Raw genomic sequence first — 12,979 nt, forward strand, 5'->3', positions numbered from 1 at the left:
CTTTGGTATAAATCAGATTCACCCTCCTTAAAACTATCCATATGGTCCACATCTCTCCATTCCCTGCCTATCCAAGAGCCAACCAATTTCAATCCTGCTTCCTTGCCTCACCCCTGCACGCTTTTAATGTTTTTCCTTTACAAATGTGCCTTAATTTCCCATAAATAGGCCGCTGGCTGTGAAAGAGTTAATCCAGCTTTCAGACTTCTGCCAGTTGAGTAAATTTCTGCCAGAATGACAAGTTAAATTGAATTCCTGTTGAGGAGCTTCAGTAGATAGCAAGTGACAGCACAGATACAGAACAATCAGCAAGACTCTGTTCCGATACCAGATAGCTTCAAGGTGACCATTTGTTTATGTCGACTGCAGCCTTGAAAAGCCAGAAACGATGCCTCTTGAAAAACAAGGGAGTTACAGTGTGGAAACTCCATTCCAATTGAATGATGAAGCCTTGCGCTGGAATAAACGGATCATCATGTAGCCGGAGTCAAAAACAGAGATAGGAAGAAGGGAACTGAATTTTGTTCTTATAAAAGTAATAACCTACTCATGGAATTTGCAAGAACATAATATAATCCTTTAATACATCACCCATTTTGTTGTAACATTCCATTACATTAGTCAACATGGGATTACTTTTTTTTTGCATATATTCTTTAAGCAAAGATTCCACAGAGGCTTTATTTAATTAGTTTCAGCTATTTCATTTGAAATGGCGAGAGTGCCCTCAATCAATCACACTCACACTCACACTCACACTCACAATAACACTCACAATCACACTCACAATCACACTCACAATCAACTCACACTCACACTCACAATCACACTCACTCACAATCACACTCACAATAACACTCACACTCACAATCACACTCACACTCACTCACACTCACAATCACACTCACACTCACTCGCACTCACAATCACACTCACTCACAATCACGCTCACAATCACACTCACATTCACACTCACACTCACAATCACACTCACAATCACACTCACACTCACTCACACTCACAATCACACTCACTCACATTCACACTCACAATCACACTCACATTCACACTCACAATCACACTCACAATCACACTCACGATCACACTCATGAAAAAACAAACAGACTTGGTGGGGCTGCCAATCGTGGCGCCCCTGGTGGTCAACTATGACCTTTCAGTGCATCCCTCAGCATGTAATTCTGCGCCATGAGGTGTGCAAGCCCTCAGCTTTGGGTTGCAGAGATTCCAAATGGAGACCATTTAGGGGCGGCACGGTGGCACAGCGGTAGAGTTGCTGCCTTACAGCGTTTACAGGACCAGAGACTCAGGTTCGATCCTGACTACGGGTGCTGTCTGTACGGAGTTTGTACATACTCCCCGTGACTACGTGGCTTTTCCACGAGATCTTCGGTTTCCTCCCACACTGCAAAAGACGTACAAGTTTATAGCTTGATTGGCTTGGTATAAATGTAAAATTGTCCTTACTGTGTTGTAGGATAGTGTTAGTGTGCAGGGATCGCTGGTCGGCGCGGACTCGGTGGGTCGAAGGGCCTGTTTCCGTGCTGTATCTCCAAATTATCTAAACCAGTGAGTTTAGGGAAGACCAAAGTGTGCCCTTCACCACGTTGGTGAACGTCTAACAGCAGATTATGTATGTTTATCTGTGTGGTTCTGGGAACATTGACTCCATCTACACAACTCACGCTGCCTTGGAAAAACAGCCAAAATAATCAAAGACTTGTCCTACCCCGGACATTCCTTCTTCTCCCTGCTCCTATTTGGCAAAAGGTGCATAAGCTTGAATGCGCATACCACCGGACTCGGGAACATCTGTGGAGAGAATGGACGGCAACATTTCAGGACAAATCCATCAGATGCATCAGAAGGATCCTTACCCGAACCGTTGCCTATCCATTCCCTCCACAGATGCTGCATGACCCTCTGAGTTCCTCCGGCACTTTGTGTTTGTATTGTATACAGTACATGCAAGTTTCTGTTACTTTTAAGAAATACTTTTATTTATTTAGCAAGGTTTGTGGACTCGAGTCATTGTAAAATGATTTACAGTTGATGAGCCCTTGGATATCACTTTTAATCTACAATGCCCATCAGGTAGGGAATTTTCTTTTACTATTTTGTTCCAATGGAGAAGGATGAAATTGTTCAAGGAAACTTGCCTTTGGGAGTTTTTTTAGAGATTCAGCGCACAAACAGGCCCTTCGTCCCATCAAGTCCGTGCTAACCAGCAATCCCCGCCATCCTACACACACTAGGGACAATTTACAATCACACCAAGCCAATTAACCAACAAACCTGTACGTCTTTGGAGTGTGGGAGGAAACCGATGATTGGGGAGAAAACCCGAGCAGGTCAAGGGGAGAACGTACAAACTCCGTAGAGATAGCACCCATAGTCAGGATCGAACCCGGGTCTCTGGCGCTGTGAGGCAGAAACTCTACCACTGCGCCACCGTGCCGCCCGCTCCAAATGGTGATGCTGGAAAGTGCATCTCCAGTGAATTACGCGGAAAATCTACACAAAACACAGATTAGATTCGTCTCCTTAGAGTAGACTGGGTCATGGGGGGTTTTATCATTGAAAATTAGAAGGCAGAATGGGGACAGACTGTTGCTACTGGCAGGAAGTTCGGCAACGAGAAGAATATATTAGAGTTGAGATAAGAACATTCTTTTAAAATTGATCCGCAATGCACTGCCCCAAAGGAAAAGGAAGGAGATTTAATAGGGACTTCCACAAGGAAGTTGGATCAATCCTAGGAAAGAAAACAACATTTCTGGGTAAGGGATGGGATTAATTAGATAGCACTTTAACAAAAAAGCACAGACAGGATGCCAAAAGGCCGTTGTTTGTAATGTCTATTCCAATGAGTCCCAGTAACAGTCCAGAATGCAAAATATTATGTTGATCTGACCCAGTATTTCAGCATTAATACCAAAGGTCTTAAACATCTGTCTAAAATTCTGCCCAATTTAAATGGAAAGTGATTTCATTTCTTTGCCTCATAATCCGTGATTCATTCAATCCCAGGGAATTATTTTCTCTGAATCCATGCTGGGCTCGATGCCATTAACCCTTCGTATAGGTGCTTTACTAGATTCACTTCCTTCCAGCTGGGAGTGATGAAATTAGTAACAAGGAACTGCAGGTGCTGATTTACAAAACAAAAAGACACAAAGTGCTGGAGTAACTCAGCTGATCAGGCAGCATCCCTGGAGAATATGGATAGGCGACGTTTCGGGTCGCGACCCTTCTTCAGATTTAAGATGAAATTAGGAACAAGGAACTGGTTTACAAAGAAAGACACAAAGTGCTGGAGTAACTCAGCAGGTCAGGCAATATCTCTGGAGAAAAAGGATGGGTGGCACATGCAAATTGGAGGAACAACACCTCATGTTTTGTTTGGGTAGCTTACATAACCCGTGGTATGAATGTTGAATTCTCTAGTTTTAACTAACTTCACCTACTCTCCTCCCCCTCCCTTTTCTTTACCCTAGTCGTTTTACCAGTTCCACAGTTCACTACATTGGATCCCTCTTGAGATCACACCTTCCCTAGCCAACAATGGGACTATCAGGACACCACCCTGCCAGCCCTGCTTGATCCTGGTCTATTCTAGCCTCCAGCTCTTCACCCCACCTCCACCCCTTTCCTTCAGTCTGAAGAAGGGTCCCGACCCGAAACATCACCTATCCTTTTTTTCCAGAGATGCTGCCTGATCTGCTGAGTTACTCCGGCACTTTGAGTCAACCTTAAAATGAAATTAGAGGGAAGGAACTGCAGATGCTGGTTTAAACCGAAGATTGACACATAAAGCTGGAGTAATGCAGGAGGACAGGCAGCGTCTCTGGAGAGAAGGAATGGGTGACCCAAAACATCACCCATTCCTTCTCTCCAGAGTTACTGCCTAACCACTGAGTTACTCCAGCCTTTTGTATCTATCTTAAAATGAAATTACTCTGAGCACGTTGGTGTTCGGCCACCAGAGGGCACAGTGGGGCCAGTGGTGAGGTGGCAGGGATGGGTCCATGGGCAGGGAAGGAGCTAAAATAATTTCCACATTCTGACGGGACCGCAGCAGTGATTAAAACCCAGGAAAGACTTGAGTCTTGTAGTTTATCCAAAGAAGAGTCTCCAGCACTGCCACCCTCTGAATCCTATTGTTTGCTAATTGATTCCAGACAGTACATCTGGATTTTAGAATAAATACACAAAGTGGTAGTGTTTAAGAAGGAACTGCTGATGCTGGAAAAGTTCAAGTTCAAGTGTTCAAGTGAGTTTATTGTCATGTGTCCCTGTATAGGACAATGAAATTCTTGCTTTGCTTCAGCACACAGAACATAGTAGGCATGTGGATGGCTGTGGGGAAGTAGCTATTCCTGAACCTGGTTCGTGCAGTCTTCAGGCTCCTGTACCTTCTACCTGAAGGTAGCAGGGAGATGAGTGTGTGGCCAGGATGGTGTGGGTCTTTGATGATACTGCCAGCCTTTTTGAGGCTGCGACTGCGATAAATCCCCTCGATGGAAGGAAGGTCAGAGCTGATGATGGACTGGGCAGTGTTTACTACTTTTTGTAGTCTTTTCCTCTCCAGGGCGCTCAAATTGCCGAACCAAGCCACGATGCAATCGAAGGTAGACAAAAATGCTGGAGAAACTCAGCGGGTGCAGCAGCATCTATGGAGCGAAGGAAATAGGCAACGTTTCGGGTAACTCAGCGGGTCAGGCAGCATCTCTGGAAAACATGGGACGTTTCGGGGCGGGTCCCTTTTTTCAGATTCAGTTCCTTGTGTCTCAGGACTTTGGAATAGTTTCCGTTTTGATAATATGATAATGATATGACAATACACAATAGATGCAGGAGTAGGCCATTCGGCCCTTCGAGCCTGCACCGCCATGGCTGATCATCCAACTTAGTATCCCATCCCTGCCTTCTCTCCATACCACCTGATCCCTCTAGCCACAAGGGTCACATCTAACTCCCTCTTAAATATAGCCAATGAACTGTGGCCTCAACTGCCTTCTGTGGCAGGGAATTCCACAGATTCATGACTGATCATCCCCAATCAGTACCCCGTTCCTGCCTTCTCCCCATATCCCCTGACTGCGCTATTTTTAAGAGCCCTATCTAGCTCGCTTGAAAGTGTCCAGAGAACCGGCCTCCACAGCCCACCATGATTCCACAGACTCACAACTCTCTGTGTGAAAACGTGTTTCCTCGTCTCCGTTCTAATATTGATAATGAAAACAGATTGACATTTCTAGTGTCCTTGATCAAAACCTGGAGAACAGTGATTTATGTGGGATCATCTTTTGTATACAGGAAGTTTTGTGGCATTTAATCAGAAGGTCAACATCATTTGTTCTTTAATCATTACAGAGTTACTATTGTTGACAACTTCAAGGACATGGTGTGGAACAGCCCTTCAAGAGAGGACAAGTTTGTTAACGTTGTTTCCTAAAATGAATATAGTCAGACAGTCCGAGGGTAAAGTGCAGAAGTGTGGTAGCAATAAATCATTGCAAATTGAGTGCAGTGACTGAATATTGTTTCCACAAGATCCTCCTACAACTAATGCTGCCACATTTTGTTGATGAATGACGGGTCCGCTTCCTCTTTGCAATCTTCGCCTTGGCCGCTTCCAGGATAGGGGTCTCAGAGATCGCAATTTACAGCTTCCTCAAGCAACGTGCTTCAGCACCAAGGTCAAACTCACTGTTCCCCCCCCCCTCCTCACTACTCCACTTCCCCTCGCCAAAGCACCTCCCATTATTTCACAACTGGCCATCATTCACATTAATTAATATTTATTTCATACGTTTGCTTCAAATGTCTAGGAGTGGCTTCAGCTGAGGGAGGGGAGGAGACAGCAAGGACTAACAAAATTGGGAGAATTCAATGTTCATGCCCCCAGGATGCAGACTCCCCAAGCGGAATATGAGGTGCTGTTCCTCCAATTTCCGGTGTTGCTCGGTCTGACCATGGAGGAGACCCAGGACAGAGAGGTTGGATTGGGAATGGGAGGGGGAGTTGCAGTGCTGAGCCACCGGGATGTCAGGTCGGTTATTGCGGACCGAGCAGAGGTGTTCGGCGAAGCGATCGCCCAACCTCCGCTAGGTCTCACCGATATAGATGTGTACCTTCGATTTTCCAGCATCTGCAGTTCCTTCTTTAAAACTTAATTACCTACTTCGATTTAAACCAGCATCTGGATTTCTTTCTTGCATAAAGTGGGTAACAAGCAAAGATACCAGATAGGGTATCTGAAGAATAGTCTGAAGAAAGGTTTCGGCCCGAAACGTTGCCTATTTCCTTCGTTCCATAGATGCTGCTGCACCCGCTGAGTTTCTCCAGCTTTTTTGTGTAACCTTCGATTCTCCAGCATCTGCAGTTCCCTCTTAAACACAAAGATACCAGATATCTTTGGTAACAAGTCTCTTGTTGCCATTCATCGCCTGTGCAGCGGGTCGCTAGAGGACGCTGTCGCCCTTAATGGCAATGCGCGTTCAGTCCGACAGTGGGACAAGGGTAGCAGTAAAGTGGCGCTCTTTAGGAGCAGCTGACCCTCCGAGCCGCTAGGGGGTGCACCAGTCGCAGTTGCACTTGGTGCTCCAGGCCGCTAGGGGGCGGCACAACGGGTGCACCAGTCGCAGTTGCACTTGGTGCTCCAGGCCGCTAGGGGGCAGCACAACAGTCGCACCAGCTGCAGTTGCACTTGGTGCTCCAGGCCGCTAGGGGGCAGGACAACGGGTGCACCAGTCGCTGTTGCACTTGGTGCTCCAGGCCGCTAGGGGGCAGGACAACGGGTGCACCAGTCGCTGTTGCACGGGTGCACCAGTCGCTGTTGCACTTGGTGCTCCAGGCCGCTAGGGGGCGGCGCTGCCGGCATCACGTGACCGGGTGAGGAGGAGGAGGCGGCGGTGGCGACGGCCGTTGGGATTCGCTTCAGCCGGTAAATAATAAACCTCGGCGGAGGGCGGCGACGGTTATAGATGCGGGAACAATGTTAATTCATTAAGAACTCGGGCCTATAGTTGTTCCCACCATTGTCGGCTCCTAGCGACCGCAATTGTCCGGTGCGACCGTCCAGTCCCGAGCCCGGTTGACGGTTGACGCCTCCCTCCTGTCCACGTGATTAGCGTGATATGTAAATGAAATGTAAATCAGTCGCGGGCGCACTATGCAAATGATTTAATGTCACAATGCGGAAGTAACGAACAGGAGGGAGGTCCTTGGGCTGTGGTTGCATCCATTCGGCAGCTATCAGTAAGGAACGGTGGCTGTGGAGAGCTGGCCCCTTCAGCAAGGATGATAATAATAATAATAATGAATCGTTCCATATATTTTACATTTTTTGGTCACACTTGCATTGACCCCAAAGTGTAATGGGCAAGCATAATTACATTACATGTTAATACTGTGGGCAAAAGGTGGGTGAGCAGTCATTGTCATTGTGAGAGCCCCCAAGGAGACAACGACAGTATGCACTCCAAACGGGATTCGAACCGGCTACCTTCCGGTCGCCAGCCGAACACTTAGCCCATTGCGCCATCTGTCGTATCACATGTACACAAAAATGCTGGAGAAACTCAGTGGATGCAGCAGCATCTATGGTGCGAAGGAAATGTACCAAAAAAGTTTTCAGGCGCCAAACCCTTCTATAGATATGAAGAGAGAATTTCACAACTGGGCTGTGGTTTGTTGTTCTCAGCTATCATAAGGTAACCCGCCTGTGGAGTTGAGACATTTGGCTTTATCAAGGTACACAAAAATGTTTTGTTGAAAATTAAAGATTGGAGACGCGAAGGAAATAGGTAACGTTTCATGCCGGAATCTTCAGTATAATAATAACATTGTATGGGAGTAAAGCGCTTTTAGGATCAGGCAGTACCACTGTGGAGGACATGGGTGGTGCTTCTTCAAAAACTAAAGTCATTAAGAATGGTCCTATAAAACCCGTAAAAATGTCACCCATCCATGTCACTAAAACGGTGCAGCCTGACCCACTGTGTTACTCCGACAATTTGTGTAGTATTAAAACTTATCATCTGTGAGTTGGAACAGTTCAGTAGAAGTTTTATACTGCTCTGGAGTGTGGACACAAAGAGGATGTTGAGGAGTTTAGAGATGAGGGAACACAGTTTCAGAATGGCATGCTATTTTGAAAGGAGACGATTTTTTTTAAGTGATCTCGCATCTTTGGAATTTGTTTACCCAGGGGGGGCATTGAGGCTGTTCTTTCTGCCTGATTTGTGGTTTCTCCTCCACAATACTTAATGGTGCTGTCAAAATTCTTGTCCATTTTCTACACCGCTCTCAAACTCTTTCCACTCAGAAATAAAGAAAATGTTCTCCTTATCTTTGACTTTCAACAGGTCATCTGCCAAAATTTCTAATGTCCACAACCAGTAACTCTGAGCTCCCAGTTTACACTGGTTAATTCTGTATCTAATTCCCCCTCTGCCTTATTGCTCTTGACTTCCGATAATTTTCCAATGAAGTGAGGACTATCACCTCCTCTTCCAACTAGGTACTTCCAGTCTTCAAGTTCAAGTGAGTTTATTGTCGTGTGTCCCTGATAGGACAATGAAATTAAGTCTTAACGATAAATTCAGCAGTTTCAGCTCCTCCTTTTAATTGTGGAAGTCTTCTGTCCCCTGAGTAATGGTATCTCACAGTTTTCACTTTAATTCTGTATTAATTCCACTCTGCCCTATTGCTCTTGACCCCCCCCCCCCCCCCCCCCCCCCCCCCCCCCCCCCCCCCCCCACCATCGACAACACTACAGTCACACCTGTGGAGTGAGTTTATTGTTCCTTGGAACAGTCATCTCCAAGGAATTAAGTTTAATGGGGGGGGGGGGCACCATCAGCTCCTCCTCTCCACAGTCAAAAAAGGCCCAACAGAAGATGTACTTCCTGTGGCAGCTGAGGAAACACAATCTGCTCCAGGCAATGATGGTCCAATTCTATACGGCCATCGTAGACTCTGTCTTAACCTTCTTCATCATGGTCTGGTTTGGCTCAGCCACCAAGCATGACATCCGGAGGCTGCAGTGAATCATTGGCTACAACCTTCCCCCCATTGACGAAATGTACACTGCAAGGGCCAGGAAGCGAGCGGGTAAGATCATCTCTGACCCTGGCCACAATCAATTTCAAGCACTTCCCTCTGGAAGGCGACTCCAGACTGTCAAAGCCACCAGAGCCAGGCATAAAAACAGTTTTTTCCACAAGCAGTAACTCTACTCAATAACCAAATGTCTGTTGCCTCCTTTTGTTCTGGTATTTTATTTAATTCATATGTTTAAACTATATTGTTTTATTCTTAATGTTTTATTCTTAATTGTTTACTCTATATCATGTTGTTACTTGCGAGCAGAGCACCAAGGTATGTGTACATACTTGGCCAATAAACTTATACATTCATTCATTAATTAATTAATTCATTAATTAATTCATTCATTCATTCATTCAATCATTCATTCTTTCTTTCTCTCCTCCTGCAGGTAGCTTCGGATTTAATTTATCTTTTATTTACCTTTTCCCAGAAACACCCACGATGATTCACGAGCCTTTGCCACCCTCTTTCGGGCTGCACGGCAATTTACGTCATCAATTAAGTTTCACTCCATCAGTCTCTGTTAGGTGCTGTCAACATCTGTAATTATTGCCAATATGCCAGAGCAGAATGCGCAATCCAAACTACCTTGTTTTCTCAAAGTTCAGCCATTACCCAGCCTAGCCAAGGCACAAGCCAAAATATTTTATTAAAAAAACGATCGCCCCTGAATATTGTTTGACCGTAAATATTAAAAGACTTGTTGAACAACCCAGCCTATCCCACATTTGCAATATCTCGTGTACCATGATAAAAACATTCCTTACCCCACCCACACCATGTGATGCTCTGTGAAGGTCAGCCAAAGATTTGAACCTAAAGCTTTTGTAGAACCCCACCCTTCCAACAGCCATGATGCGTGAAACTGAACCAAAAGATCTGTCTGGCCTTGGTCATACCTGCATGTATCTGCCCCTTGCTAGACTAAGCTATAGCTGACAGAGTTCACCACAGGAGTCGGCAGTCTGTTCTTATAGAGTCTGTTACGTCCAGAGGACAGTGCTCCATGAGGTTTGTAACAGCGCATCAATGATAAAGGGGTTTGGGTGACTCATCCCTTCCCACACAAAACATCCCCTCCCTGGGTACTTTCCCCATTAACCGCAGAAGATGCAACATCTGTCGCTATACCTTCTCCATCCAGAGACTCTGGAAGTCCTTTCAAGTGAGGCAGAGATTCACTTGCACCTCCTCCAACCTTATCTACAGTATCTGTTGTTCTCTGTGCGGACTCCTATATATCAGCGAGACCAAGCGCAGACAAGGCAATCGTTTTGTGTACACCTACGCTCAGTCTGCCTGGACCTACGCGATCTCCCATTTGCCAAACATTTAAACTTCCCTTCCCACTCCCATACTGACCTTTCTGACCTGGGCCTCCTCCTCTGTCAGAGTGAGACCACACACAAATAGCACCTCATATTTTCCTTGGGAAGCTTACAACCCAGTGGTATGAATATTGATTTCTCTCAATTCAAGTAACCCTTGCTTTCCCTCTCTCTGTCCCTCCCCCACGCTAGTCATCCTGCTAGTTTCTCTGTTCGCATCCCCTACTTTCAGTCTGAAGAAGAGTCTCGACCTGAAACGTCACCAATCCTTTTCTCCAGAGATGCTGCCTGATCCGCTGAATTACTCCAGCAATTTGTGTCTATCTTTGTTATAAACCAGTATACGTAGTTTCTGCCTACACATAAAGGGAACAAGGTTGCAGAAGAATGCTTTAGAAGAGAATTACAGTTTGTGTTCTGTTATTTAGGAGCACATGCAGCATGTCCACTGCACCATTCCTGACCATTATTCAGGGGGAGGCCTCTGAGACAGACTCTGACGAGGAGCTCTATCTCACATCCACGTCGCCACCATGCATCTTGCAGACGGGAGCGAAAGTGGCCGGAGAAGCATCGGAAACGGACGACGAAGATTCGGTCAGCGTAGAGTCTGCGACAGCGCAAGACATCCAACAGGCCATTCAGCAGAGTCTGCCACCGCTGGTCGTAGTGCGTGACAAGCAAGCGGAGGTCCTGACCGTGGTGGAGGAGAAGCCGGTTGTGAAGATTCGCCATCAGGGTCGGTACAGCAGTTTGCTGCAGCAGAAACTGAGGGAGAGCAATGTGCGTCTTAACCACAACGTGGAGCAGGCCGTCAAACAGATGTACGAGAATGCCACCAAGGAGATTCGCACCGCCACCAGCCACCTCAGCACTTCCCAGAATGGCATCATTAACGCTTCGCACAGCATCCGGTTAATCCTGGATGACTTAAAATCAGTGACAGAAAAGATGGACATAATCACAAGCTGCAGCTTGCTCCCCGACATCCAGATTCCACCTCGTCAGCAAGTTTAGTGCATGTTTGACTTAGTTTACAGAGAGTTAAACTTTAGTTATGATTTCAAGGCTCTAGGCTATCTCAGTAGTGGAGTGCCTCGGGCAAATTACGTGTGCTGACTACTTGAATAATTGCATTTCAGATGAATACAAAGGTACCGTGCCCTAGTGAAGCAGCTACTTAGAGTGGATTCTTTACACTGAGCTCAGGAATTTCTGTGTGAATTGTCTTGTGGCATTTTACCTATCACAGCTTAATGAGACCTAACACACGTGAAAGAAGTTAAGAACTATGCAAGTAAAGTGTGAAGCTAAGTTATGCCATTGTTTTTCCAGTTTATCGGTATTGTGAACCAAAGGAAGGAAAATATCTCAGATATGCTTCAAACTTGCTACTTCAAACCGATATGCCTCTTGCATGACACCCTTAACTCACTGACACTAATTATTTGCAGTATTACTAATTGTATGCACTAACAATCCATCATATTTTAGAGCTCAAATTCGCTCAGTCTTTAGGCCATATCCACCTCCTGATCGGCTTCTTTATAGCTCAGACATTATCCTGTTTATTATTATGTTTTGTTGAAATAATAAAGACTTCTCTGGAATGGGTTTATCATTGCATCTGGTAATTAAGTTATGCTGAACAGTCAACGATCTGACACACTCAGTAGGCCTGATGTTCATGATATCATATTGCATGTGCATTGTGATGATGCCACGAGTTGGACTAAATTTTACCTTATATATATGTTGATATAACGATTCTGAATGTACCAGTAAACCATTTTTGCACATTTTGTTTGGATGGTACTTTATTTCATAGCACATGTTTGTGTTTGCATTATTGGACTGTTTTGACAAATTCCCAGAGATACACCCGACCATCATGGCTGTGGAACATAAATTAAGCTAACTAAATAAATCCAGAATTAAAAGCCTAGTTTCAGTAATGAGGGTCATGACGGTAACAGATTTTCTTAAAAAATAAACACAATCACCTCAAGAGTCGAGATTGTTTGATTGTCACATGGACTTAAGCAAAGCAAGAATTTAATTGTCCTATACAGGGACACATGACAATAAACTCACTTGAACTTGAACAACGAAGTAATGAAATTCTTACTTGAAGCTGCTTAACAGGACCGTAAACATAATAAACAGAATTTTAAAAATCAATAAACTAATATCGTATGTAGCTCTAATATTAGCTGTAATACCAGTGCAAAAATAAACAAAGTCCTTGGTGCAAACAAAGACAATCTATTGACGTTTATAGCTGCTGAGATTAGTGTTCAAGAGTCTGATAGATGTTGGGAAGAAGGTGTTCTTGGACCTGTTTCAGGCTTCCTGAACCTGCCCGATGGTAAGAATGAAATGTTAGTGTGGCCAGGTTGGCGTGGATCCATGATATTGGCTGCCTTTTTGAGGTACGTCACCTGGTATGATCCACTTGAGATTTCAGATTCGCAACAATGTGCTTGTGTCTTAGAAAGGCACTCTGTTGTATAAAA

At 45.1% G+C, this 12,979-nt stretch overlaps 1 protein-coding gene across 1 annotated transcript; it reads left to right on the forward strand.

The window, feature by feature from the left end:
• Nucleotides 1-6,858: 6,858 nt before the first annotated feature.
• On the forward strand, nt 6,859-12,265 carry bloc1s3 (biogenesis of lysosomal organelles complex-1, subunit 3). The gene is made up of 2 exons (XM_055663689.1): nt 6,859-6,967; nt 10,892-12,265. Exon 2 carries the CDS (start codon nt 10,905-10,907, stop codon nt 11,478-11,480), a length of 576 nt encoding a protein of 191 aa, XP_055519664.1. The 5' UTR covers nt 6,859-6,967; nt 10,892-10,904; the 3' UTR covers nt 11,481-12,265.
• Nucleotides 12,266-12,979: the final 714 nt, after the last annotated feature.

The sequence above is a fragment of the Leucoraja erinacea genome, chromosome 38 (genome assembly GCF_028641065.1).
Source record: "Leucoraja erinacea ecotype New England chromosome 38, Leri_hhj_1, whole genome shotgun sequence".
Taxonomy (NCBI): domain Eukaryota; kingdom Metazoa; phylum Chordata; class Chondrichthyes; order Rajiformes; family Rajidae; genus Leucoraja; species Leucoraja erinaceus.